The sequence below is a fragment of the Brachycentrus maculatus genome, unplaced genomic scaffold (genome assembly GCF_059751285.1).
Source record: "Brachycentrus maculatus isolate JH-2025_06_01 unplaced genomic scaffold, ASM5975128v1 h1tg000033l, whole genome shotgun sequence".
NCBI lineage: Eukaryota > Metazoa > Arthropoda > Insecta > Trichoptera > Brachycentridae > Brachycentrus > Brachycentrus maculatus.
The window spans coordinates 2,008,886-2,035,290 of NW_028280787.1; the positions used below are offsets into that span (position 1 = coordinate 2,008,886).

At 37.0% G+C, this 26,405-nt stretch overlaps 2 protein-coding genes across 3 annotated transcripts in view; one reads left to right on the plus strand and one right to left on the minus strand.

Moving 5' to 3' along the window:
• LOC148312768 (uncharacterized) overlaps positions 1–26,405 on the minus strand; it is a 104,867-nt gene that overhangs the window by 1,361 nt on the left and 77,101 nt on the right. The window contains exon 1 of one of the 2 annotated variants that reach the window (XR_015838879.1): positions 15,179–15,353. The exons of the other annotated variant lie outside the window; for it this stretch is intronic. The gene's annotated coding sequence lies outside the window, so the exon portion shown is untranslated. Of the gene's footprint in view, positions 1–15,178; positions 15,354–26,405 lie in introns of those variants that run through there. 2 annotated transcript variants of the gene reach the window in all.
• Positions 15,830–26,405, plus strand: part of LOC148312769 (dual specificity tyrosine-phosphorylation-regulated kinase 2-like) — a 116,000-nt gene continuing 105,424 nt past the window's right edge. The window contains exon 1 of the mRNA XM_088274221.1: positions 15,830–17,098. Within this exon, the coding sequence (XP_088130347.1) occupies positions 16,331–17,098 (768 nt within the window). The 5' untranslated portion in view covers positions 15,830–16,330. The remainder of the gene's footprint in view (positions 17,099–26,405) is intronic.

The window sequence follows — 26,405 nt, forward strand, 5'->3', positions numbered from 1 at the left end:
TTCAATATTGATATTGATCTGTTCCATGTGTCTGAAGGAGTATTCCGAAGCGGGATTCTTCTACATCTTTAACAAAAGTATTCTTGCTTATTTTTTATTTTTTAATGTACATGCTTTAAACTTTAGTTTGTAAAACTAACTAACTAACTAACCATCACGCCGCTGCCCCGCAGGGGTAGGCAGAGAGAATAGAGCGCCACACCACTCTGTCCTTGCAAACATTCTTCGCCTCTTCCACGTTCATGCATCTCCTCGTACATACCCGCCGATTGTTACGACTCCTAACCTGACCGCTTTCAAGTATTTGGCATACCTGATCGTGCCATGCTTTTCTCCGTCTTCCTCTGCTTCTTTTCCCAATAACATTCGCCTCATAAATTTTTTTTTTACCGTTCTTTCCTCACTCATTCGTTCTACACGTCCAAACCATCTCAACACACCTTTCTTAATTTTATTGATAATGCTTATCTCAGCTTTGCATTCCTTCCTCATTTCACTATTCGTACATCTATCATACATCGTTTTGTCACACATTCTTCTGAGAGATCCCATTTCGACTGCATTCAGTCTACTTTCATCCTTCTTTTGCCAACTCCATGTTTCACTTCCATTTTGTAATGTGTGTGTTAATTATAAATAAATAAATTGAATTGAATTCTAATGGTGATTTAAGGAAAGAATTCAAGGCTAAGCTAACCATTATGGATAAAATTAATTAATGACATATTTTAATTAAAATGTAACGTTGTTTTAAAACCACTATAAATATTTTATCATAACTTAATTATTATTATTACTTAGTATTAATCAGTCGTGATAAAGAAGCGGTTAGCTTCGAAACCGGTAAAAATTATAATTAAGTTATAATAAAATATCTATAGTGGTTTTGAAATAAAGTTACATTTTTATTATAAAATGGAAAATCACAAAGTTAGTTTTGAAATATAAATTATATTAATATCGATAAAATTAAGAAAGGTGTGTTGAGATGGTTTGGACATGTAGAACGAATGAGTGAGGAAAGAACGGTAAAACAAATTTATGAGGCGAATGTAATTGGGAAAAGAAGCAGAGGAGGACAGAGAAAAAAATGGCACGATCAGGTATGCCAAATACTTGAAAGTGGTCAGGTTAGGAGTCGTAACAATCGGCGGGTATGTGTGAGGAGATGCATGAACGTGGAAGAGGCGAAGAATGTTTGCAAGGACAGAGTGGTGTGCGGCTCTATTCTCTCTGCCTACCCCTGTGGGGAAGCGGCGTGATGGTTAGTTAGTTAGTTGGTTACATTTTTATTTTATTTGACTTGCAATGGGATTGTGTTGTTACCGACATCATCAGACTGGGTTACTTAAAACAGTTATATATTGCTCATATCGTCCTGGAGGTCCCGGGTTCGATTCCCAGGGGGGGGTTAAATAAATATAATTGATTTTTTCACTCCAATATTTATTCAATACTACCCTGGACTGGTATTTGAAGCGGAGGGCTGATAACCCTTCCTTCATGCGTTAACGATCAAGATAACAGTGCGTTTATATGATGCAGTGCCCTATGCACCTTTGGGGTGTTGATAAGGGTATGAAGAAAATAAAGAATATCGCTCATATTAAAGCAATATCTCCTAAGAGCCATGAAATCAGTAATTTTTGTAAGAATTTCAATGTGATTTTTTTTTTTAATGAGACCTAATTCCTTTGACACATTTCGTTTGAAGTGATTGACACAAAACTAATCATGTGGGTCGAGAGATAAATCGAATAAGGAGGATTGACAATCATAAAAAGGAACTCCCATTTTATGGATGACTTCATACTGATAAGGCAGGAAATTGATTAAAACTCAAATAAAATGATAAGGAATATGAAAAAGTATATGTATGTAAGGAATTACGATAAAAATAGTACGCATTCAATCAATAAAGTAGAATATATATAAATATATTTATCATTTTATTAAAACCTTTATCCGCACTTCAATGGTGCATAGGGCACTGCTTCATATAAATGCAGTGTTATCTTGATCGTTGATCGTTACGCATGAAGGAAAGGTGATCAGCCCTCCACTTCAGGTACCAGTCCAAGGTAATATTGAATAAATATTACAGTGAAAAAATCACTTATATTTATTTGATCCCCTCTTGGAATCGAACCCAGGACCTCCAGAACGGTAGCCGAGCGTGCTGACCATTACACTACGGAGGCGGACAGATATATATATATATATATATATATATATATATATATATATGGATTGGTGGGTTTGCAAAAAAAATATTTAGATCGTGGTATCGATCGAAGTATTGTGACAATAAGTGTCACCTGTCAGGGAAACAATGAATCATGTCGATACGTTCATTATTATAGACCAAATACAGATTATTTATTTTTTTGTACCGGGCTCAAGTAACACATCAAAGTTCAAGTAGCCAGTTCTAGTTATACAATTAATGTAAATAAAAAATAATAATAAAAGAAGTGAACCATGAAATATATACTAACATTACTAACATTTTACTAAAAAAAAGGCTTTTTTTCTCGTTGGAAAATGTAACATTTACTACTGTTTTTATGTACGGGTGTTTTAATACGGGATGGTTAGGTAGACATAGAAAGGAGAGTGAATGCAGGCAACAGACTGAATGAAATCAACATTTTGAGTGTGTCCAAATACTTGTTCACAAAATCTGGATTATCTCCAATTACAGGAGTTATTTTCATATTATTTTTTAACATCTCATCAAAGATGAAGAAGAATATGGAAGTCTGGGCATTTACGGGGCTGACGACCGTCATAGGCTGAGTTTAAGTGATCTCTTTACACACGCGTGACATTCACCAATTCTACCCATTATTGACAACCACACTACTCAAATTCTCGGAAGTTCTATATATATATGAAAAAATTTAGAAACCTTGTTCTTGAATCACTAGAACTTCACTAGACATCTATTGGTGAGTATAATATAAGAGTTTCTGCTTAATAAAAAGCTTCTTTACATCTCACCAATAGATGTCTCTAGTGAAGTTCTAGTGATTCAAGAACAAGGTTTCTGAATTGTTTCATATATATAGAACTTCCAAGAATTTGAGTAGTGTGGTTGTCAATAATGGGTAGAATTGGTGAATGTTACACGTGTGTAAAGTGATCACTTAAACCAGCCTATGACGGTCGTCAGCCCCGTAAATGCCCAGACTTCCATAATCTTCTTCATCTTTGATGAGATGTTAAAAAATATTATGAATGAAATCAGTTGTAGAAACAAACGCCCAAAAGCGGAAGCTAAACTAGCTGTCCAGTGCTGGTGTCAACCCTAATATATGAAATTTAAGCATGGAGTTGATAAAAGAAGGATAAAAGTAGACTGAATACAGTCGAAATGCGATCTCTCAGACAAATCTGCTGCAAAACGATGTATGACAGATGTTCGAATGGCGAAATAAGGAAGGAATGTAAGGCTGAGATAAGCGTTATCAATAGAATTAAGAAAGGTGTGTTGAGAGGGTTTGGGCATGAAAAATGAACAAGTTATGAACAAAATTATGAGACAAATGTTATTGGAAATGGGAGCAGAGGAAGACCGAGAAAAACTTGGCATGATCAAGTGACTTTACTTGACCACTTTCAAATATGTCAAATATTTGAAAGTGGTCAAGTAAAGAGTCAGAATATTCGTCGGGCACATATAAGGAGAAGCATGAATGTAGAAGAGGTTACGATTGTTTGCAAAGACAGATTGATGTGGCAATCTATTTTCTCTGCCTACCCCAGCGTGATGGTTAGTAAGTTTTTAATAATAATAAAACCCTTATCCGCAGCCCAATGGTGCATAGGGCACTGCGTTATATAAACGCAGAGTTATCTTGATCGTTTACACATGAAGAAAAGGTGAGTTTTTTTTAAGCTAACAATTATCCAACGGGCGCTGCGACGGTTTGGCGATGCGTAATCTTGGTCGTAAATCACACGGAGGCAAGTTTATTGGTCTCAAATCGTGAGGATGTCAATATATGAAGAAAATTCCCGGAAAACGTGAATTATAATGTCGTGACTTGGAATGACGTAAGTAAGGGATGGCGAACCTTTTTGAGTGCCAATAAAATTATCATTTTTTTCGTTATAATATGTCACGTGCCACATGACATGGAAATAAAAATGCATCAAATGTTTGTGTGACGTCAGATTTTTAATAAAAACAAAGCATTAATTCATAGAAAAAAATAATTTAGTACTTATTAATGGCAAAAAAAAATAATAATAAAAAGAATAAAACTTTATCAAAATAAATATAAAACCCTTAAACCTTCATTATTATTATATTATTTTTTGACATCTCAACATAGGTGAAGAAGAATATAGAAGTCTGGGCATTTACGGGGCTTACGCACGCCATAGGCTGGTTTAAGAGATCGCTTTAAACATGTGTAACATTTACCAATTCTACCCATAATTGACAACCACAGTACTCAAATTCTTGGAATTTCTATATATATATATATATATTGTTCAAATTCGATAGCAAAGTCCTTGTATTTACTAAAATTTTACTGAAGACATCTATGGTGAGATGAAAGAAGCTTTTTATTGAGCAGAAACTCTTTCATTTGTATGTGATATCCGAATCCTGGATTATAACCACATACATGAGAAACGCTAGAAAACATCCTTTATTTTTTTTTAGCTTATATTTACCAGTTAATTTATTTACAACCTTTTGAGTGTGTGCGAATACTTGTCCACAAATTGAAAAATAATATTTTTTTAAATAACTTCTTATTGGAGACAATCCAGATTTGTGAACAAGTATTTGGACACACTCAAAATGTGGTAAAAACATTAATTATTGAGATTTTTTCTGTTGCAAATTTTTTTGTATCGGGTTCATAGCTGGTAGCTTTAAATAGAATACAAGCAGTAGTACTTTCGCCTGTAAGTCTAAATTTTTTATTTTTTTAAAGTACTTTCACTCCCTTCATTCGCGTGCTATAGGTTCGCTATCCCTGCCGTAAGCAGTCGTATTTCACAATTCCGATCCGTGTCTTTCACCATAAGCCGTAGAAAGAAAATGTCATTAAAATTATTTCCCAAGTTTTTCAATTGGAATTTATTTATATATATATTTTAACATGTTTCACGAATTTTTATTTTTATTTTATTTCATTATTCTTCTTCTAACCGATATCCGCACCCAATGGTCCATAGGGCACTGCATCGTGTTATCTGGATCGTTACTCACATGAAGGCAAGGTGATCACTCCTGCGCTTCAGGGACCAGTACGTTTATTTGAAAATTCAATTCGAGAGATGTTTCTTTTGGTGTGTTATCCATTTTAGAGCTGAGATTTTCTTTGTATATACGTTTGCTAAAATTTATTATTCTAACCCTAATTTGCACCCCATGGTGCATAGGTCACTGCATCGTAGTGACACGGCGTTATCTTGATTATTACTAATATGAATCATGAATACCCTGGATCAGTCCAGGGTAATATTAAATAAATATTAGAGAGTAAAATCACTAATATTTATTTTTAACCCCCCTTTTCCTGGGTATCGAACCCGGGACCTCCAGCACGGTCGCTAAACACGCTAACCATAACACCACAGAGGCGGACAAATATAGTTAGTTAGTTAAAACATGTGTTAGTTAAAACCGTGGGGGGTAGAAACTGGCTGCAAGCAGCAACCGACCGCAGGAAATGGAAAGAAGGGGAAGAGGCCTATATCCAGCAGTGGAGGAAAGAGGGCTCATAAAGAAAAAGAAGAAGAATTTAAAATAAAAGTATAGTTTTTCGTTATATTAAAACTTTCGTATGCGAATGGATAACGAGAGAATGACTAAGAAAATATAAGTGGCGAATGTGAGAGGGAAAACGACCAAAAAAGACTCGGCACGATCAGATCAATCAGAACCTAAAATCTGGCGGTGTCAAAAGTCTGCTTAAGCGGAGGGCATGTATGACTAGATGTATGGATGTGAAGGCGGCGAGGAGTGTATGTCAGGACAGAAGAGTATGGCGTTCCATCCTCTCTGCCTACCCCTGTGGGGAAACGGCGTGATGGTAGTAGTAGTTAAAACATTCGTTAAAAACATTTGTAGAATGGAAAAAATATACTAATGTGTACGAATCTCTCGAGGAAGTATTGAAGGTAATAAACAGTCCTAAATATTATTTTAATAAAATTATTACGACTTTAGACTACGACGTAAAAACCCGGACATTAGTATTCTAACCACGCCTCTTTTCATTGTATGCGAATCGTTATTATATCGTTGCGGGAACGGAGTGGCTCCGTATACGGGCGTACTCGCTGTATCATCGCGCTTGGCTCTGAATTTTAATATAATCCATCGATAATATCACAAGTTAGAATAATGCGTTTCAATACTATAACAGCAGAGCGGACACCGTAGTCACAAAAAACGAGCTAAGAGTGTCAGAAATGAAGACTCTAAGAAGCATATCAGGCATACAGAATAAGAAACGCCAGGATAAGGGACATATCGCTCACTCCTTTTAAAAACGTCATAAATCAAAAAACTTGATTTTTCAGGAGATCGTTTTTAAAGTTAAAAAATATAATACAATGCATCAAAAATAAATATCACGCCACTTATTCAACTTTTTACTGTGCAACAGATCTTTTTTGGAAAAACCTGTTAAGGTTTTTTCTCCATTTGAAAAATATTTAGTATGTTTTTAAAAAATACTCAAACAATACCTTTTCTTCAAAATGAAAAAACAACATTTTCTGCCCTGTAGCGGGTAAGTATTAAGTTAAAAATATGGCTCTTTTGCTGGGATATAGCACATATTCTGGACATTCCGAAAACATGCACAACTGAAAATAGACGATTTTTGATTTATTACGTTCTTGAAAGGAGTGAGCGATGTATGTATAACTATGCCCTCCCTAGTGCATCACACATCGTACGACATGACTAACAGCGGGCTACCGGCCAGTCTCGGCTGATTGTACCATAATGACCTCAATAATCGATATGGCTATCCCCCATGCCACCGCCGCCGCCACCACGCCGGCCCGCCGCGCCGCGACGGAGTCTCCAATTCCTGAAATGACATCATATCATGCCGGTGGTAATGACGTGTCGGATATGCTGTAAAACACATAAAGGACGTATTTTTCTTTCATCGGTACGTGGAAATTACACGAATACTTTTTTTTAAAACATCGCTCACTCCTTTCAAGAACGACATAAATCGAAAATCGTCAATTTTCAGTTGTGCGTGTTTTCGGAATGCCCAGAAAATGTACTATATCCCAGCAAAAGAGGCATATTTTTAACTTAATATTTACCCGCTACAGGGCAGAAAGTGTTGTTTTTGCATTTTGAAGAAAATGTATCGTTTAAATTTTTTTTTAATAAACTAAATATTTTATAAATGGAGAAAAAAACCTTAAGGTTTTACCTAAAAAGATCTGTTGCAGATTAAAATTTCAATAAGTGGCTTGATATTTATTTTAAACAATACCTTTTCATCAAAATGCAAAAACAAAACTTTCTGCCCTGTAGCGGGTAAATATTAAGTTAAAAATATGCCGCTTTTGCTGGGATTTACTACATTTTCCGAGCATTCCGAAAACATGCACAACTGAAAATTGTCGATTTTTGATATATGACGTTGTTGAAAGGAGTGAGCGAAATGTGCACGGGAAACGATGAAAGGTCTAATTGACGGTCATTAAATCAGTCGACAAAGGGATAAAGAAAGTCAAAACCTTCACTAATCGCCGGCCACTTAAGTTAGAATGAGTAATAGCTCGTGTTTATGTATCATAGTGTGATAATAAAAATAAATCTTTGTTAGACTGGAGGAATATCTAATTTAACATACTCAGCCTATAAGGGATTGTATTAGACTCGTGCAGTGTTCATAACAGCCGATATAATCAATATTTTCATTCATCATTTTCTTGTGGAAAATTCGCTTTCGAAAAAAACGTTACTTTCGTAAGTTGGCAATGAATGACGTCACTGCCGTATATATATATATATATATATATATATATATATATATATATATATATATATATATATATATATATATATATATATATATATATATATATATATATATATAATATAGGAGGTCAGCACGCTCGGCTACCGTTTCGGAGATCCCGGGTTCGATTCCCAGGGGGGTCAAATAAATATAAGTGATTTTTTTCACTGTAATATTTATTCAATATTACCCTTGACTGGTTCTGAAGCGGGGGGCTGATCACCTTTCCTTCATGTGTAAACGATCAAGATAACACTGCGTTTATATAAAGCAGTGCCCTATGCACCATTGGGGTGCGGATAAGGGTTTTATATACATATATATATATATATATATATATATATATATATATATATATATATATATATATATATATATATATATATATATATATATATATCCTCATTAGCTTAGGATGAGATAGAACCCAAGTAACAAGCACGGCAGTCACGGCAACACGTACGTCACTATCCACACGTGGCTGTGGCTGCCGCAACCAAAGTGACACATTACGCATTCGTCACCGACCGTATGTGTCATCACCGACACACCGGCTCGTATCAGTCGCTCGCAGTAATGCCAATATTGACTTGTTAATCGATAATAATCGGCGGGTAGCTACCTACATATCACCGGAATGAATTGAGATTCAGCGAGCATAGAATACCATTACATACTATATCGGGGTCGGCCTTGGAGAATCCATGTTTATTATTGATACGTTCCTCATAATAATACCGGAGCACACACAACGAGAGACACGCCAAATCTCTTCAGAGAACTTCAGAAATGAGGACATTCAGCTTTTAAAACAATTTCCTTCCCGGTGGTTTACCATATAACTTGTACACATTGCTTCTAATAACCATAATATCTCTATAAATATAACAAATACAAGGCTAAGATTTTAGGTATTCCTCCATAACATATTTACGCGTTGATTTAAAATAAAAAGCCGCAGAAAGCTCTGCATATCATAGACTATCAATATGTCGGATTAGCCGAGAAGTAGTGTTTGTGTGTGTTCCTTTTGTGTTTTTTCTAGCTCTAATGTCAATGAAGTAATATATCGCTCACTCTTTTTAAGAATGCCCAGAAAATGTACTATATCCCAGCAAATGAGGCATATTTTAAACTTAATATTTTTATTTTTTTATTATTTTTTTTATTATTAGATTAAAACCAATATTTTTAGCTTTTCCACTTTTTTTATTTGACCAGCGACCGGGTTTCGTCGTTACCGACATCATCAGACTGGATCCAGTCTGATGATGTCGGTAACGACGAAACCCGGTCGCTGGTCAAATAAAAAAAGTGGAAAAGCTAAAAATATTGGTTTTAATCTAATAATAAATTAAAAATGCAATTCCATCACGAAGTGTCAGTGGATAATATAAATCTATTAACTTAATATTTGCCCGCTACAGGGCAGAAAGTGTTGTTTTTGCATTTTGAAGAAAAGGTATTGTTTAATATTTTTTTAAAATCAACTAAACATTTTTCAAATGGAGAAAAACCTTGAGATTTTACCTAAAAAGATCTGTTGCACAGTAAAAACTGCAATAAGTGGCTTGATATTTATTTTTAATATATTGTATTATATTTTTAAACTTTAAAAACGATCTCCTGAAAAATCAGGTATTTTGATTTATGACGATCTTGAAAGGAGTGAGCGAAATATAAAGAATAGAAATTTGGTTGCAAAATAGGGTAATAACAATTCAAAGTAATGAAGTATGTAAGTAATGTAATTAATGTAAGTAATGAACATGTCAAAAAGTAATATGAACTATAACTCATATTACTGTAGATAATCCAGTATTGTGAACAAGTATTTGGACGCACTTAAAATGTTATAAAAAAGTTTTTAAAAAAAGTTATTTTACCAATTTTTGAGATGCGACAATTTGACTGTAAGTCTCATTCATCGTTTGAGTACAGGCGGTGTTTGAGCATTATCGTGTTCTCTACTTTCAGATCAGATTTCGCGGAAATCATACTGTTATTACCTTATAATATATTACATATACTTGATTTGGTGTCAAAATAAGAATTTTACCGAATACATTTTAATTATAAAAATCGTAACTCGTAAAAATTATGTTGTAAATTTGTAATCGGACAGTGTAAATGATAAGAAAAAGAAAAATCACACGGTCACATCTTGCGAACAGGATAAATCTATCATTTGAATTACCTAGCGTCCAAGTGTCTACGGCTTATGCAACACCGCTTATCATGGCCCTACTTTGGCTCCAACTTATTAAGTCTTATGGCCTATGCCTACTCGTGAGCAGGTTTACTCTTTATGTTCAATATTACTATAACTTACTAACTAACTAACTAACCAACACGTCGCTTCTCCGCAGAGATAGGCGGGGAGAATAGAACGCCGCACCACTATTTCTTTGCAAACATTATTCGTCTCTTCCACATTCATGCGCCTCGTCATACATACCCGCCGATTATTTCGACTCCTGACCCAACCGTTTCAAGTATTTGACATGCCTGATCGTGCTAACTTTTTCTCGGTCTTCCTCTGTTTTTTTCATTCCAACAACGTTCGCTTCACAAATTTGTTTTAGCGCTCTTTCCTCATTCGTTCCACATGTCCAAATCATCTCAACACACCTTTCTTAATTTTATCGATAATGCTTATCTCAGCCTTGCATTCTTACCTTATTTCACCATTCGAACATCTGTCATACATCGTTTTACCGCACATGTAACATTATATCGTCCATTATAATTGTTTAACAAACGACGTATGATAGATGTTCGAATGGTGAAATAAGGAAAGAATGTAAGGCTGAGAAGCATTATCGATAAAATTAAGAAAGGTGTGTTGAGATGGTTTGGACATGTGGAACGTATGAGTGAAGAAAGAACGGTTAAACAAATTTATGAGGCGAATGTAGTTGGAAAAAGAAGCAGAGAAAGACCGAGAAAAACTTTTCACAATCAGGTATGTCAAATACTTGAAAGCAGCCGGGTCAGGAGTCGTAATAATCGTCGGGTATGTATAAGGAGATGCATGAATGTAGAAGAGGCGAAGAATGTTTGCAAAGACAGAGTGGTGTGGCGTTCGATTCTCTCGATAGTTAGGTTTTTTATAATTATGATCATTTTGCGCCATTTTTTTTGCGCCGGTGTCTCTCGGAACTGAGCCCTAGCGTAAAACGAATTATGCCTGTACATAATTCCCCGTTCACCCTGCCATTAGTAGCTTCATTTTAAAATTCATATCTTAGTTTTGTCATCTTCCTTGCCCGCTAATTACACAATTATTCCCCATCAGACTGGCATTAAGTTCCGACCTTCCGCTGCCTCGAACGTGACGTTTGATTTTCTAATTATAGGAATTCATCTGTCAACCTCGTACGGCAATTATTATCAATTACGTTAAATTTCTACTTTGATAATGTTAGGGGAAACAAGGTCATATGTGAGAATTTCGCTATGGAGTGGACACGCGACCTAAAGGGCCCTTGTGCACTACACGGAATTTTACCGCCCGGCAGTCCGGTTTTTTCAAATAAAAGTGTCTATGATAGTTTAGCGTGATGGAGTTCACGCGCACCGTGATCGCGCACCGATCCGAAGAAAGACGGCCAAAAGCACAAGCCAATCCGAGCCAATCATCCGTTTTATCATGCTAACCGGACTGCCGGACAGTAAAATTCCGTGTGGTGCACAAGCGCACAAGCCCTCAAAGTGTCCGTATTCAGAAATTTCCGCTAATAATAATAAAATTTTCGGAACTTATAGATATATTTTAAAAAAAAAGGTCACATTGAATCACCCTTTTCATTTTCACATCTCAACATAGATGAAGACAAATATGTAAGTCTGGGCATTTACAGGGCTTTTGACCTGTCATAGGGTGGTTAAGTGTATCACTTTACACGCGTGCAACGTTCACCATTCTAACCATGACTGACAACCTCACTACTCAAATTTTAGGAACTTCTATATATATTTATATATATACAATAAATTCAATAAAGAAGTTCACAATAAATCAGGCTTTACATTGTGACATCTCAACATAGATGAAGACGAATATGGAAGTCTGGGTATTTACAGGGATTATGCCCTGTCATAGGCTGGTTAAGTGTATCACCTTTCACACGTGCAACATTCACCATTCTATTCTACCCATGATTGATAAGCACATTACTCGAATTTTTGAAACTTTGAAACTTTGAAAGCCAATAATAATAAAACAGCAAAGTGTATATTTGGATTATACGATTTTTTTTATAGCAATGGGTGAATATGCTTTATTTTTAATCTAAAAAAAAGGTTTATATTTATATATAAATATAAACATTGCTCAAAAAATCCATTCGAAGGTTGGTTACAAAGATTTTACTACTACTACCATTAAGCCGTTGCACCGCAGGGGTAGGCAGAGAGGATAGAACGCCACACTCTTCTGTCCTGACAAACACACCTCGCCTCCTTCACATACATCTAGTCATACATGCCCTCCGATTACGCAGACTTTTGACACCACCAGATTTAATAGATTGTGTCAAGTCTTTTTCGGTCGTCCTCGTTCTGTTCTCCCGCTCACATTCTCCACATGTATTTTCTTCAGTCATTCTCTCGCCATCCATTCGCTCCACATGTCCATACCACCTTAAAGAACTCTTCCTAATCTTTCCCTGGCTCAGCCTTACATTGATCGCAAATATGAAATCAGTAAATACTGTTTCGATTTCACCTGACGAATAATAACCGTAACAAATATCCATTTAACTTTCTTTTTTACTGTTATGTATAATGAGCTTTCCCATATAAGTATTTTTTTTTTTGGAATCTGAGCCCACCATCCACCCGCAGCAGTTATAGAGTCCTGAGGGACTCTTTGTCAGCTGCACATAGAGGAAAATCTTCAAAATATTTCTGAAGAAATAAATATTGCTCTATTCAATTAATGAGGGGGGAGGAGGATGTACGGACAGAGGCCGACACTTCGTCCCCACCCCTCGGGATCCCCTCATTACCTCTTTTAATTCTAATAAAATAAAAACAATAAGAAAACAACAACAACAAAAAAACAATTATAAATAACAATGAGTATTATGAAAAATTTAAATAAATATATAAATAATATATAATACTAACCCTCACGCCGCTTCCCCGCAGGGGTAGGCAGAGAGAACAGAACGCCACACCACTCTGTCTTTGCAAACATTCTTCGCCTCTTCCAGGTTCATGCATCTCCTCATACATACCCGCCGATTGTTACGACTCCTAACCTGACCACTTTCAAGTATTTGGCATACCTGATCGTGCCATGTTTTTCTCGGTCTTCCTCTGCTCTTTTTTCCACTTACATTCGCCTCATAAATTTGTTTTACTCATATTTAATTAGTTTTTTATTTAATTTTTGTTGTGACCATTACCGCACCCAATGGTGCATAGGGCACTGCATCATATAAACGCAGTGTTATATTGATTTGGTAACATATGAAGGAAATAATGTTACGGTCAATGGAGAGCGCTACAGAACGATGATTACTGACTTCTTCGTACCTCAGTACCGAATGGTATAAAGTTTCAATAATATAAAAATATATTTTATTAATTGTTTCGGCATTAACTTTGTGGTAAGACATGTTACAATGATTAAAGAAAACACTTGTTTTTATACCACTTGAGTTTTATTAAAGACTACTAGTTTCAGGAGAAAAATTGATGCCTTCGAAATGTGGTGTTGGAGGCGCGTGCTCCGAATTCCATGGACAGCTAGACGCACCAATGAGTCCATTCGCCAGGAACTACGCTTGGATGGCTTGACTCTGGCCAATATCTGTACCCGACGGATTCTCCAGTTCTTTGGACACGTTGCGCGTGGCAACGAGGATAGCCTGGAACGACTAGTTGTGATCGGTAGCCCGGAGGGAAAGACAGGGAGAGGAAGATCCCCACACGATGGACCGATCAAGTTAAGGCAGCAGTACGGCTGTCCAAACTTAAAACACAGTAAGGGACATTTTTTTTTGTGGTACGTTTTTTTTGCATTTTTGGACTAAGTAGAATCTACTTAGTCCAAAAATGCAAAAAAAACGTACTAAAAAAATGTCCCTTACTGTGTTTTGAGTTTGGACAGCCGAGTAGGTTGGAGCGCTCCGTGCAGCACAGTCAAGGGATAACTGGGGAAGAGTCATTGCTTCTGCAAGGGTCACAACCCTCAGCAATGAGGAATAAGACGGAGAAGAAGACTAGTTTTAAAAGCTAAACTTCCATCATTCAGGTCTGAATAATAACTCAATTATTATTCAGACCTGAATGATGGAAGTTTAGCTTCTGAAACTAGTGGTCTTTAATAAACTCAAGTGGTATAAAAACATATAATAAATAAAAATATATATAAAATAAAAACATATATAAAAGCATTATCGATAAAATTAAGAAATGTGTGTTGAGATGGTTTGGACATGTGGAACGAATGAGTGAGGAAAGAACGGTAAAACAAATTTATGAGGCGAATGTTAGCGGGAAAAGAAGCAGAGGAAGACCGAGAAAAACATGGCACGATCAGGTATGCCAAATACTTGAAAGTGGTCAGGTTAGGAGTCGTAACAATCGGCGGGTATGTACGAGGAGATGCATGAACGTGGAAGAGGCGAAGAATGTTTGCAAGGACAAGGTCGAGTGGTGTGGCGCTCTATTCTCTATGCCTACCCCTGCGGGGAAGCGGCGTGATGGTTAGTTAGTTAGTTAGTCAGTTGGTATAAAAACAAGTGTTTTCTTTAATCATATAAAATTATATTACAAATTATGAGTATGTATGCGATTGATGGCGTATTAGTTATCGGCAGATGATTATTCATACGAAATACATTTCCTGTTAGTCAATCATATATTTATACGTAGTTTATATTCAAATTGACAGTCAGTTGCAATTTATAATGCAATTCTCAATAACCTTTGGGGTCAAATACAGTTAAAAATTATTTCCAACCTGACCCTAGAATTTGAATGAATACTGCCCATATATAGATAATACATAACAATAACAATATCAGGAAGCCAGCCAAGCGATCATCCTTGAATCCGCATCTCATTTGCCAAAACATCACGATCTCAAAATCAGAAATAAGTATTCGAATGAAATAATCGCAATTATTGTGTCCACTCACCGCAACGGAGTTTCTTCGGATTAATGCCCATATTACGGGAACCCTCCCGGCTTGTTAAATATCACAATTGACACTTTATTTTATCGAACCAGGCACTCCAAACGCGAACTCCATCCGAGGAAAAATACAATTAAATTAATGCCTCAGCACTGACAGCCCGACTCCATCGGTATGATATGCCGAGTCCGTCATAGAATATGTATTACATAGATCGCAAGCTTAAATGAACGAATCTTGATATTCTACACTAAACTGACGTGTATAAGAGAGAAGGCGCTGTACAAAATATGACTCTCTTTTTTTACCATTTCCGTATTGTCTTTCTCTTGTCTCTTTTTGTTCGTAGGATTTTGCACAAGAGCAACAGAGGTAGACATATATTATTTTTTAATACATCGATTATTTAGGTTAAGCTTGGACTGCCTGTAGTCCGTGACAGAAGCCCTTAGCTGTTAGTTCTCAAACTGCCCGCCGGCCGCGAGGGCGTTATCGTACAGTGAGCGACTGTACGACGCCCGTGGAGTATCGCTTAAAACACGAGTGTCGGTAATGCAGATTTCTGCGATGCATTTTTTTTATAAAATCGCTATTTGTTCGATATAGCTGACTTATTTCGGGGATTCGGTAACTGAAATATAATAAAACTTCGTACAATCGTCAATTTCGTGCTTTCAAAAGTTTAAATGTACAGATATTAGATTGATAAACGGCGTCAGTTATTATTCAACAGCTGTAGTCGATGCCCCTACGCGAGCGCTCTCTGGCGATAGATTGCGTTAACGCGAGAAATGCAGTCGTCTCGCTCCCTCTCGTGGAAACGGAGCGCTAAAATGGTTCAATGACTCTCGACCAGTTTCTATTTTCTCTCTGGTGCCGTGGACGGGCCGAATCCGTCAGTAGATCAGTTATTCTTTGTTCGCTTCCGCGGAACGCTCGGGTCGACGCGAAAAGGGCGATCGCCGGAATGGAAACGGTCATGTCCGCCCCGACATAGCCGAGAGTAATAATAGTAGCGTCCGCGAGTCGAGAATAGTGAAACGAGCGCGCGCGGGTGTCGTTCGCCGTGTCTCGCTCCCCAAGCTGGCGGCGGGGAGTTATGTGAGTGCGCGGTTTGTGTTCCCGGCGGCAGCGGAAGGAAGCGGCAGCGGCGACATGCCGCAGTCCCGGGCGTGCGAGCCGCCCTACGCGGGGGACGCGGCCCCGCTGCCCCCGCTGAAGGGGGCGCACAGCCCGCCGCCCGCGCAGGCCGAGGAGCGCCCGCCCGCCGCCGAGCAGCCGGCCGCGGCCTTCTCCCCGGCGCGGATCATAGCCTACTACAAGCACAAGCTGTCGGACTACGAGCACAGCGAGATCTGGGACTACCCGGAGATCTACTTCTTCGGCCAGATCGCCAAGAAGCACCCCGGCTACCTGGGCCTGATCGTGTCCAGCTACGACGACGAGAACGGCTCGTACATCCACACGCTGCACGACCACGTCGCGTACCGGTACGAGATCCTCAAGGTGATCGGGAAGGGCAGCTTCGGGCAGGTGTTCAAGGCGTACGACCACAAGACGCACGAGCACGTCGCGCTCAAGATGGTCCGCAATCAGAAGCGCTTCTACCGCCAGGCGCGCGAGGAGGTGCGCATCCTGGAGCACCTGCGGCGCAAGGACAAGGACAACACCATGAACGTCATCCACATGCTGGACAGCTTCACCTTCCGCAACCACATGTGCATCACGTTCGAGCTGCTCTCCATAAACCTCTACGAACTCATCAAGAAGAACAAGTTCCAGGGGTTCAGCCTGCAGCTCGTGCGGAAGTTCTCGCACAGCCTCTTGCAGTGTCTGGACGCCCTCTCCAAGTTCAATATCATACACTGCGACATGAAGCCCGAGAACATCCTCCTCAAGCAACCTGGGAGATCTGGCATCAAGGTGAGTCGATCTTCACACGATAAGCAACGCGTTCATACATCGCTCACTCCTTCAAGAACGTCATAAATCAAAAATCGACAATTTTCAGTTGTGCATGATATCGGAATGCCCAGAAAATGTACTATATCCCAGCAAAAGAGGCATATTTTTAACCTGATATTTACCCGCTGCAGGGCAGAAAGTGTTGTTTTTGCATTTTGAAGAAAATGTATTGTTTGATTTTTTTTTTCAATATACTAAATATTTTTCAAATGGAGAAAAAACTTTCAGGTTTTACCTAAAAAGATCTGTTGCACAGTAAAAAGTTCAATAAGTGGCTTGATATTTATTTTTAATACATTTCGTTATATTTTTAAACTTTAAAAACGATCTCCTGAAAAATATTTTTTTTTTTATTTATGACGTTCTTGAAAGGAGTGAGCAACATGTATATTATAATAAAATGGTCGCTTCTCGGATCGTTCGATTTCGCTGACCGCAATCGACAATCATTATTAATAATAATAATAACTGGTGCACGTTCAGACAACGCAGTCTGCAGTGCGATCATTGTCTGTCCCGGTGTTATTGAAAGCCATTTTATGTGATAAACTCGTTTGTTGTTCTCGAGAGTATTTGCCGAGATAACGCGCGTATCGAATATTGAACGAGATAGCCATTTCTCGAAGTTATAATGACTCTGCAACACGGTTACGTGTCTGGCCAGTCGTAAAAGCTGCCTTCGATAAACAAGATGCACACATAACGGTAGCTGGATGCACATCACTAAATAAAATTACATAACAGAAAACTTTTTGCCGCCGAAATTCAAATGTTGGTCCGGTGAAATTTCGGTATTCGTACACGATTTATTCAACTTGTTGATAAATACTAATACCGAATATTCGGCTGTTCACACTTAAAACACAGTAAGGGACATTTTTTTGCAGTATGTTTTTTTGGACTAAGTAGAATCTATTTAGTCCAAAAATGCAAAAAAAAACGTTCTACAAAAAAATGTCCCTTACTGTGTTTTGAGTTTGGACAGCCATATTGTTTGTGCGTAAATAAATTATGTTACTTAGATTAATTTATTTATCAATTATTTAAATACTTACTTTAAGGTTTTCTTATGAAATTGACTATTCTTATAAAAAAAATATAGTAAAATATTTTTGGTGTCAAAAGTCTGCGTAATCAAAAGGCACGTATGACTAGATGTATGGATGTGAAGGAAGCAAGGAGTGTATGTCAGGATAGAAGAATGTAGCGTTCCATCATCTCTGCCTACCCCTGCGGAAAAACGGCGTGATGGTAGTAGTAAAGTAGTAAGTTTAACGACAGCAAGATGTGCGAATAATGAGGAGAGGTTCCACATTTAAAAAAAAATATTATTACTTATAACCCTTATCCGCACCCAATGGTGCATAGGGCACTGCATCGAACTGATGCAGTGTTATCTTGATCATTAATTACATGAAGGCAAGGTTATCACTCTTGCGCTTAAAAAAATATACATATAAACAAAAATGCAATATACGGGGTTTTTTTCGTAATTAAATCAAACAGCTGTGCATCAGGTACCTACGCGAAACAGTCTCATCAAATTATTTACTGGCTGTTCCACAAAAAAAAAGTATTATAAGGCTAGAGGGAATAAATTAGATTTATCTCGTCCATCGGGCCGCTATCTATTTGCGTCCGGGGTTCGGTTATAATCTAAATTGCTCCGTAAATGTAAATATAACTTTCTCATCTCGCGTACACACACGGGTATATAATAATAATAATATGTATAATATGATTAAAAGATTATAAACGAGTCTAGCAATGAAAGTGAGATGTGGTTACCGATTTTGAGGACGGCAATCATGGTGATAATTCACCCATGCAGTCGTAAACAATATTTAAAAAAAATCAAAACTCGTTCTGTTTTCTAAAAACGTTTTCTTATGATTTATCGCAAACGTTACGTTCGATTTTATACAGCGTCTATCAATCAGAAAAATGGAAAATTTGCAATATTGGTACAAAATAAAATAACATCTGGTAGTGTCAAGAAAGAAATTTGAAATAACAGTCGTATCGTATCATATATCGCTCACTCCTTTCAACAACGTTATATATAAAAAAAAAAATTGTCAATTTTCAGTTGTTTTCGGAATGCCCAGAAAATGTACTATATCCCAGCAAAAGCGGCATATTTTTAACTTAATATTTACCCGCTACAGGGCAGAAAGTGTTGTTTTTGCATTTTGAAGAAAAGGTATTGTTCAATAATATTTTTCAAATGGAGAAAAAATCATAGGTTTTACCTAAATAGATCTGTTGCACAGTAAAAAGTTCAATAAGTGGCTTGATATATATTTTTAATACATTTTATCATGTTCTCAAAATCAAGTTATTTGATATAAGTATGAGGTTATTGAAAGGAGTGAGCGAAATATGACTAGATGTATGGGTGTGAAGGGAGTGAAAAGGTTATGTCAGGACAGAAGAGTATGGGCGTTCCATCCTCTCTACCTACCCCTGCGGGGAATCAGCGTGATGGTAGTAGTTATAATAGCAGCTTTTTCCACTTTTATTTTACTTGGCCAGTGGCATTCGTGGAAGCCTGGGTGTACCATCGATAGTAAGGTAGAGGAAAGGCAATTGAGGTGGTATGTCACGTAGGACGCGGAAAACCATATTGTGGACCTAGCAATCGCCGTGGATCTTCCTCGAAAGACGTCTAGAGGAAGACCAAAGAACTCTTGGGTGCTCCAGAAAGATAACATGATTCGAAGGCATGGCCTAGGTGACGTTACCCAAGATAGAAGGACTCACAACCTTAGGACGAGTAGAGCTAACTCAAAAGTCTACAAAGACGTTAAGTTGGGATGGAACTAGGAGGAAGAAGATAGAAAAAGTTATATACTTAAGTATGAAGTTTTGTTTTATTATGTAAAATGCAGTTCCACCGAGAAATATCAGTATAAGACTTAAACAAATTGGTACGTTTACTAATAATAACGAAAAAGTACTACATCTTTGAAGAAATTTAAAACATTCATCATGATGTGTTTTACGTTTGTGTTTTATTTTGATCGATCCACGTTGCCAAAATGAATACGAATGCGTTTGGAATAACTGTGACGACATCCAAACTCCGCCTCCGTATTGCAATAGTAAACGTACCTGTCTGACGAGCTTGCGTTCTCGGTTCGATAGCCAACCGATTGACTGTTACATACATGCACCATTCTACGTTCAGCCTTCTTCTTGTATCCAGTTTTGAACAGAGGCTTCCCTTTGGACTTTTGGACGCGACTCTTTTCCAGTGCAGGCCCGCCACTTTCCTAATGTCATTGGACCATCTTGTCGGGGGCCTACCCACGTTTCTAGACCTGCAGTCAAGCACCTTTTCATCCATCTATCTTCAGACGTACGTGGCACATGACCTGCGCAGTTCCATTTGTTGAGGCACATCTGTTACCTTGGTCTTTTCCCTTATCCAAACATTCGTTTTTCGATCCCTTAGAGAAATGTTTAGCATCCTTCTCTCCATTGCTCTTTGTGTTACCCGGAGTTTATATATCGCTCACTCCTTTCAAGAACGTCATAAATCAAAATACTTGATTTTTCAGGTGAACGGTTTTAAAGTTTAAAAATATAATACAATTTATCGAAAATAAATATCAAGCCACTTATTAAACTTTTTACCGTGCAACAGATCTTTTAAGATTAAAATCTGAAGGTTTTTTCTCCATTTAAATTTTTTTGGTATATTTAAAAAAATAGTTAATCAATACATTTTCTTCAAAATGCAAAAACAATCCTTTCTGCCGTGTAGCGGGTAAATATTAAGTTAAAAATATGCCTCTTTTGATGGGATATAGTATATTTTCAGGGCATTCTGAATACATGAACAACTGAAAATTGTCGATTTTCGATTTATGACGTTCTTGAAATGAGTGAGCGATATGTGAACACTGGGAGTACACATGCATCGAATGTTTTCCTCTTCTGATAGGTGGGAATGTTTGGGGATGTTACTGACATACGAGTATCTATTTCACTATAAATGTCGTACGATGAACCTTTGCAACTTAACTTTAAAACAATGCAGTGGTGTGTCCTTTGTATTGTTCAGGATTCAGAAAGTCCAGACAAAGGAATTAGGAATTAATGCTATGTACGTCAAAGAAAGGATTTTATGTTTGCCAACTCCGTGACCGGCTGGTCATTATTCATATTCCAAGAATTGCATGGGTATTAATTAAGTAAATAATTTGCCTGCAGAAACCTCTAATACGCATTTTAACCGGTAAAATTTCGCCCACCAGATTCTCGGAAAATATAGTAGGCACCTCCCGGGTCTTTGCCGTGAGTCGTTATTGTCTATTCGCTATTCGTCATTTTTGTTCGCTTTTGGAACGACCGACAACGGCCAAAAGGAAAACCGTTAATTTAGAGATGTGCATAGCTTGTCATTCGACAAATATATCTTCGAGTGATTGCTTGGACCGTAGGTATTTTAAAAATATTTCGAAATATTTTTCAAACATAATTTTAATGGCATTTTAAAACGGAAATACTTACTGCCTTTTTATCTTAATTTCATCGATTCGATTATCTTAATTAATCGATTCAGCAGTGACTTTGTGATAAAACCTATCCACGTTTGAAAACGATGCGAAATACATAGAAACACGTGTCACAATAGATTTTTTTTTAAATAGTGGTATTACCGAGTAAAACTTACTATTTTAACCTTCATCCGCACCCAGTGGTGCATAGGGAACTGCATCGCTTTTATGCATTGTTATATTTATCCCCCCAGGTAAATATTATGTTAAAAATATGCCGCTTTTGTTGGGATATAGTACTTTTTCTGGGCATTCCGAAAACATGCACAACTGAAAATTGACGATTTTTTATATATTATATGACGTTGTTGAAAGGAGTGAGCGATATGAGTTCGCAACAGACATTTTTCATCGGATTTAGATTTTTGTTATTATTTAGCAGAGACCCTTTTATTTGTATGCACCACTAAGTGGAGAAACCCGTAATTGGGAAGTATTTGGACACTTTCAAAACCTGATGAAGGACTGACTCTATTATGCCTTGCAAGTTTTGTCTCTCGCTGAACGGTTTTCAAATCGTGTGCGTCGGAGCTAAATGCCTAACTATCGTCGCTTGAAGAAAACCTGATTCGGACATAACGTGTGGTTATTCATTTTGAAAATGCAATAATAATTCATGTCGCTTACTCCTTTCAACAACGTCATATATCAAAAAACTTGCTTTTTCAGGAGATCGCTTTTAAAGTTTAAGAATATAATGAAATGTGAATGAAAATATATGTGGCGAATGTGAGAGGGAAAACAGAACGAGGACGACCGAAAAAGACTTGGCACGATCAGATCAATCAGAACCTAAAATCTGGCGGTGTCAAAAGTCTGCGTAATCGGAGGGCATGTATGACTAGATGTATGGATATAGAGGAGGCGAGGAGTGTATGTCAGGACAGAAGAGTGTGGCGTTCCATCCTCTCTGCCTACCCCTGCGGGGAAACGGCGTGATGGTAGTAGTAGTAGTAGTATGAAATGTATTAAAAATAAATATCAAGCCACTTATTGAACTTTTTACTGTGCAACAGATCTTTTTAGGTAAAACCCGAATGTTTTTTCTCAATTTCAAAAATATTTTGTGTATTTAAAAAATTAATTAAACAATACCTATTCTTCAAAATGCAAGAGCAACACTTTCTGCCCTGTAGCTGGTAAATATTAAGTTAAAAATATGCCGCTTTTGCTGGGATATAGAACATTTTTCTGGGCATTCCGAAAACATGCACAGCTGAAAATATACGATTGTTGATATATGACGTTGTTGAAAGGAGTGAGCGATGTATCGGCCGCGTTATATCCTCCCTCCCCCCCTTCCCTCCTTACTTGCGAACAACAAACTACACTTTCGTCGGCTAAACTTGCCCCAAATGACAAGCGAGCGCGAAGCCGTTCTTAATTTTAACAAAGCGCTCAGTCTTGCCCAACGCTAATTCGTAAGGTGGAATTGATCGACCACCGTGCTCGTCGACTGGCTACCGAGATCGGTACACGCGTCTGGGCGAAGAGGGGGTCTTGTAGTTCGGATGATGCAACCGGTCGCGAACCGATGTGCTTTCTTTAATTTTTTGATACATACTTAGTATCATTCCGTTTGATTTTAAGTCGTCAGTTTGTAAAATTGTTACGTTTTGGTGGAATTTAATGATTTCATATTGGTTTAATGCAGGGTTGGTCACGATTTGTCGCAATTTTAATTATGATTTCGATAGAATTTAAGTTTTGTACTGACATTTCTTTGTGGAACTGCATTTAATAGAATAAAATAACAACTATGTAATTTTTTGTCCGCCTCCGTGGTGTAATGGTCAGCGTGTTTAGCTACCGTGCGGGGGGTGAAAATAAATATTAGTGATTTTACACTATAATATTTATTTAATATTACCCTAGACTGGTTCCTGAAGCACAAGAGTGATCTTGATCTTGACCTTGCCCTTATGTAAGTAATGATCAAGAAAAACACCGCGTCAATTCGATGCAGTGCCCTATGCACCATTGGTTGCGGATAAGGGTTATAAGTAAGTATAAGTAAGTAATTTTTTCCACATGAATTTTATCATACAAGTCTGATGATGTCGGTTACGACGAAGCCCGGTTGCTGGTCAAATAAAATTCATGTGGGAAAAATTACATAGTTTTTATTTTATTCTATGAAATGCAGTTCCAACAAGAAATGTCACTGCAAAACACTAATGAAAAGGAGTTTGATGAATATTTCTAGAAGTTCCAAGAATTTGAGTAGTGCGGTTGTCAATCATGGGTAAAATTGGTGAATGTTACACGTGTGTAAAGCAGTGGCGGTACTTCCCTAGAAGCCCAAAAGCCCGGATTGCCTAACAACTCCAAATAAAAATGACTAAATCTAGACCAAATGATTAAAAATACATAGTTAATGTGTGACTAATTTTAAATTATCGCGCGCTTACATGATTATAAAACACTATGCATGCCATTATATGGTGATGGTACTTATTGGTTATGGTTAATATCTGAGGAAGATATTTTATTATACTGAACATTTTCTTTATTTCAAGGTGATGGCTATACCTTACAAAAGTTACATGTTAGCATATTTTTACATTGATTACAATACATTGTTTATATTTATAATACTTTCTGGGTGCTTACTATACTGGGAATGATATGAGGTGAAGAAATTATAGGTACATCATGTATTCACGAATGTGAAAAACAATGGGCTTGCCTTACTGGTAAACCCTAGGCACGCCACTGGTGTAAAGTCACGTGCGTAACGTGGCTGTCATAAAAATATGTGACGTGTTTCGTCTTATTAAGACATTATCAAACTGACTAAAAATAATCACAAAATGTCCTTATATACTAACAATCATTGCTTTTATTAGGTCTGGTGGTACATATCGACGTGTCCTGCGTAAAGTGCTCTAACTACATTTTTGTCAATTTTGAGATATTTGGTGTACGTTATCAACAGACCATTATCTACAAATATAAGTAAACAAAAAAAAATATATTGAATAAATTACGCCTAGTTTTCAGGCGTATAAGACGCTATCTACATCGAATTTTCGAAATAAACTGAATTCCTAAAATGCTAACTACTTAATTTTGACAAACCATAAAGTTTTAAAACGATTTAATATATTATTTTATCGTGTTTTTTAATGTATAATACTAGTTTAGAATTTCAGATAAAACCGTTAATTAATTAATAATAAAAAAATGCGTTGAAAAAATCTTCTAACCTCTCTCCTGTTAAGTAACAGATTTGCAGATAGAGTACTTTACGTAGGGGCCGTCGATATAATGGTGGATATTTCAGTGGGTAATGTGGATTTCAATGGATTCGCTAGAATTCCACTAGAGACATCTATGGTGAGATAATAAATAATAATAATAAAACCCTTATCCGCACCCCAATGGTGCATAGGGCACTGCTTCATATGAACACAGTGTTATCTTGATCGTTTACACACGAAGGAAAGGTGATCAGCCCTCCGCTTCAGGTACCAGTCCAGGGTAATATTGAATAAATATTACAGTGAAAAAATCACTTATATTTATCTGACCCCCCTGGGAATCGAACCCGGGACCTCCAGAACGGTAGACGAGCGTGCTGACCATTACACTACAGAGGCGGTGAGATAAGGTTGGGTCAAAAAATAATATGAAAAATTATGCATACACATTAGCGGGATTGGTACGTACGTACGCTTATCACTTTCTAAGTAAAATGCGCGCCCGCGCCGTTTGGCCATTAAACGAATGATACGCTTTCATATCTCCGTAATAATACTTACTTGGCTATTATTTCAAGACGAGAAAACGCGTCGGAAATGAAAGAATAGCGCCGTCATCTAACGTAATATTAAATTATCGTTGTTTTACAACGTCGGATAGCTCGCTAGAAGCGATTCGTTACGACGATATCGATTGTCGGAGTAGGAACTCATTATCGACATCAAAATTTCGGCACATCCCTATTTATTACTAATTTAGTATCATGGATAAAATATACCACGATGGGCTATTTACAATCGGGAGGAATATCCAATTTAACATACTCAACCTATAAAGGATTGTTTTAGACTCGTTTTGTGTTTATAACAGCCGGAAAATTATAGATATATATACATATATATATATATATATATATATATATATATATATATATATATATATATATATATATATATATATATATATATATATATATATATATATATATATAAATATACATTCTTTACAAGACCTTATGATCGCAACCTAACGTGTTTTTTACCAGTTGTGTTATATTTATTTTATCATAACGACTGGTTTCGGAAGCTATGCCTTCATCTTCAGGTCCAAATATAAACTGCATATATTTAGACCTGAATATGGAAGCGTAGCTTACGAAACTAGTGTTATATTCATTTTATTATAACGACTGGATTCGGAAGCTATGCCTTCATATATATAAATATATATATTCTTTACAAGACCTTATGATCGCAACCTAACGTGTTTTTTTTTTAAATGAAATCATTAGTTCCTACAACATCTTATCATTTGTAAAAGAAAAACACATGTTTTTTACCACTTGTGTTATATTTATTTTATCATAACGACTGGTTTCGGAAGCTATGCCTTCATCTTCAGGTCTAAATATAAACTGCATATATTTAGACCTGAAGATGGAAGCATAGCTTACGAAACTAGTGTTATATTGAATTTATTATAACGACTGGATTCGG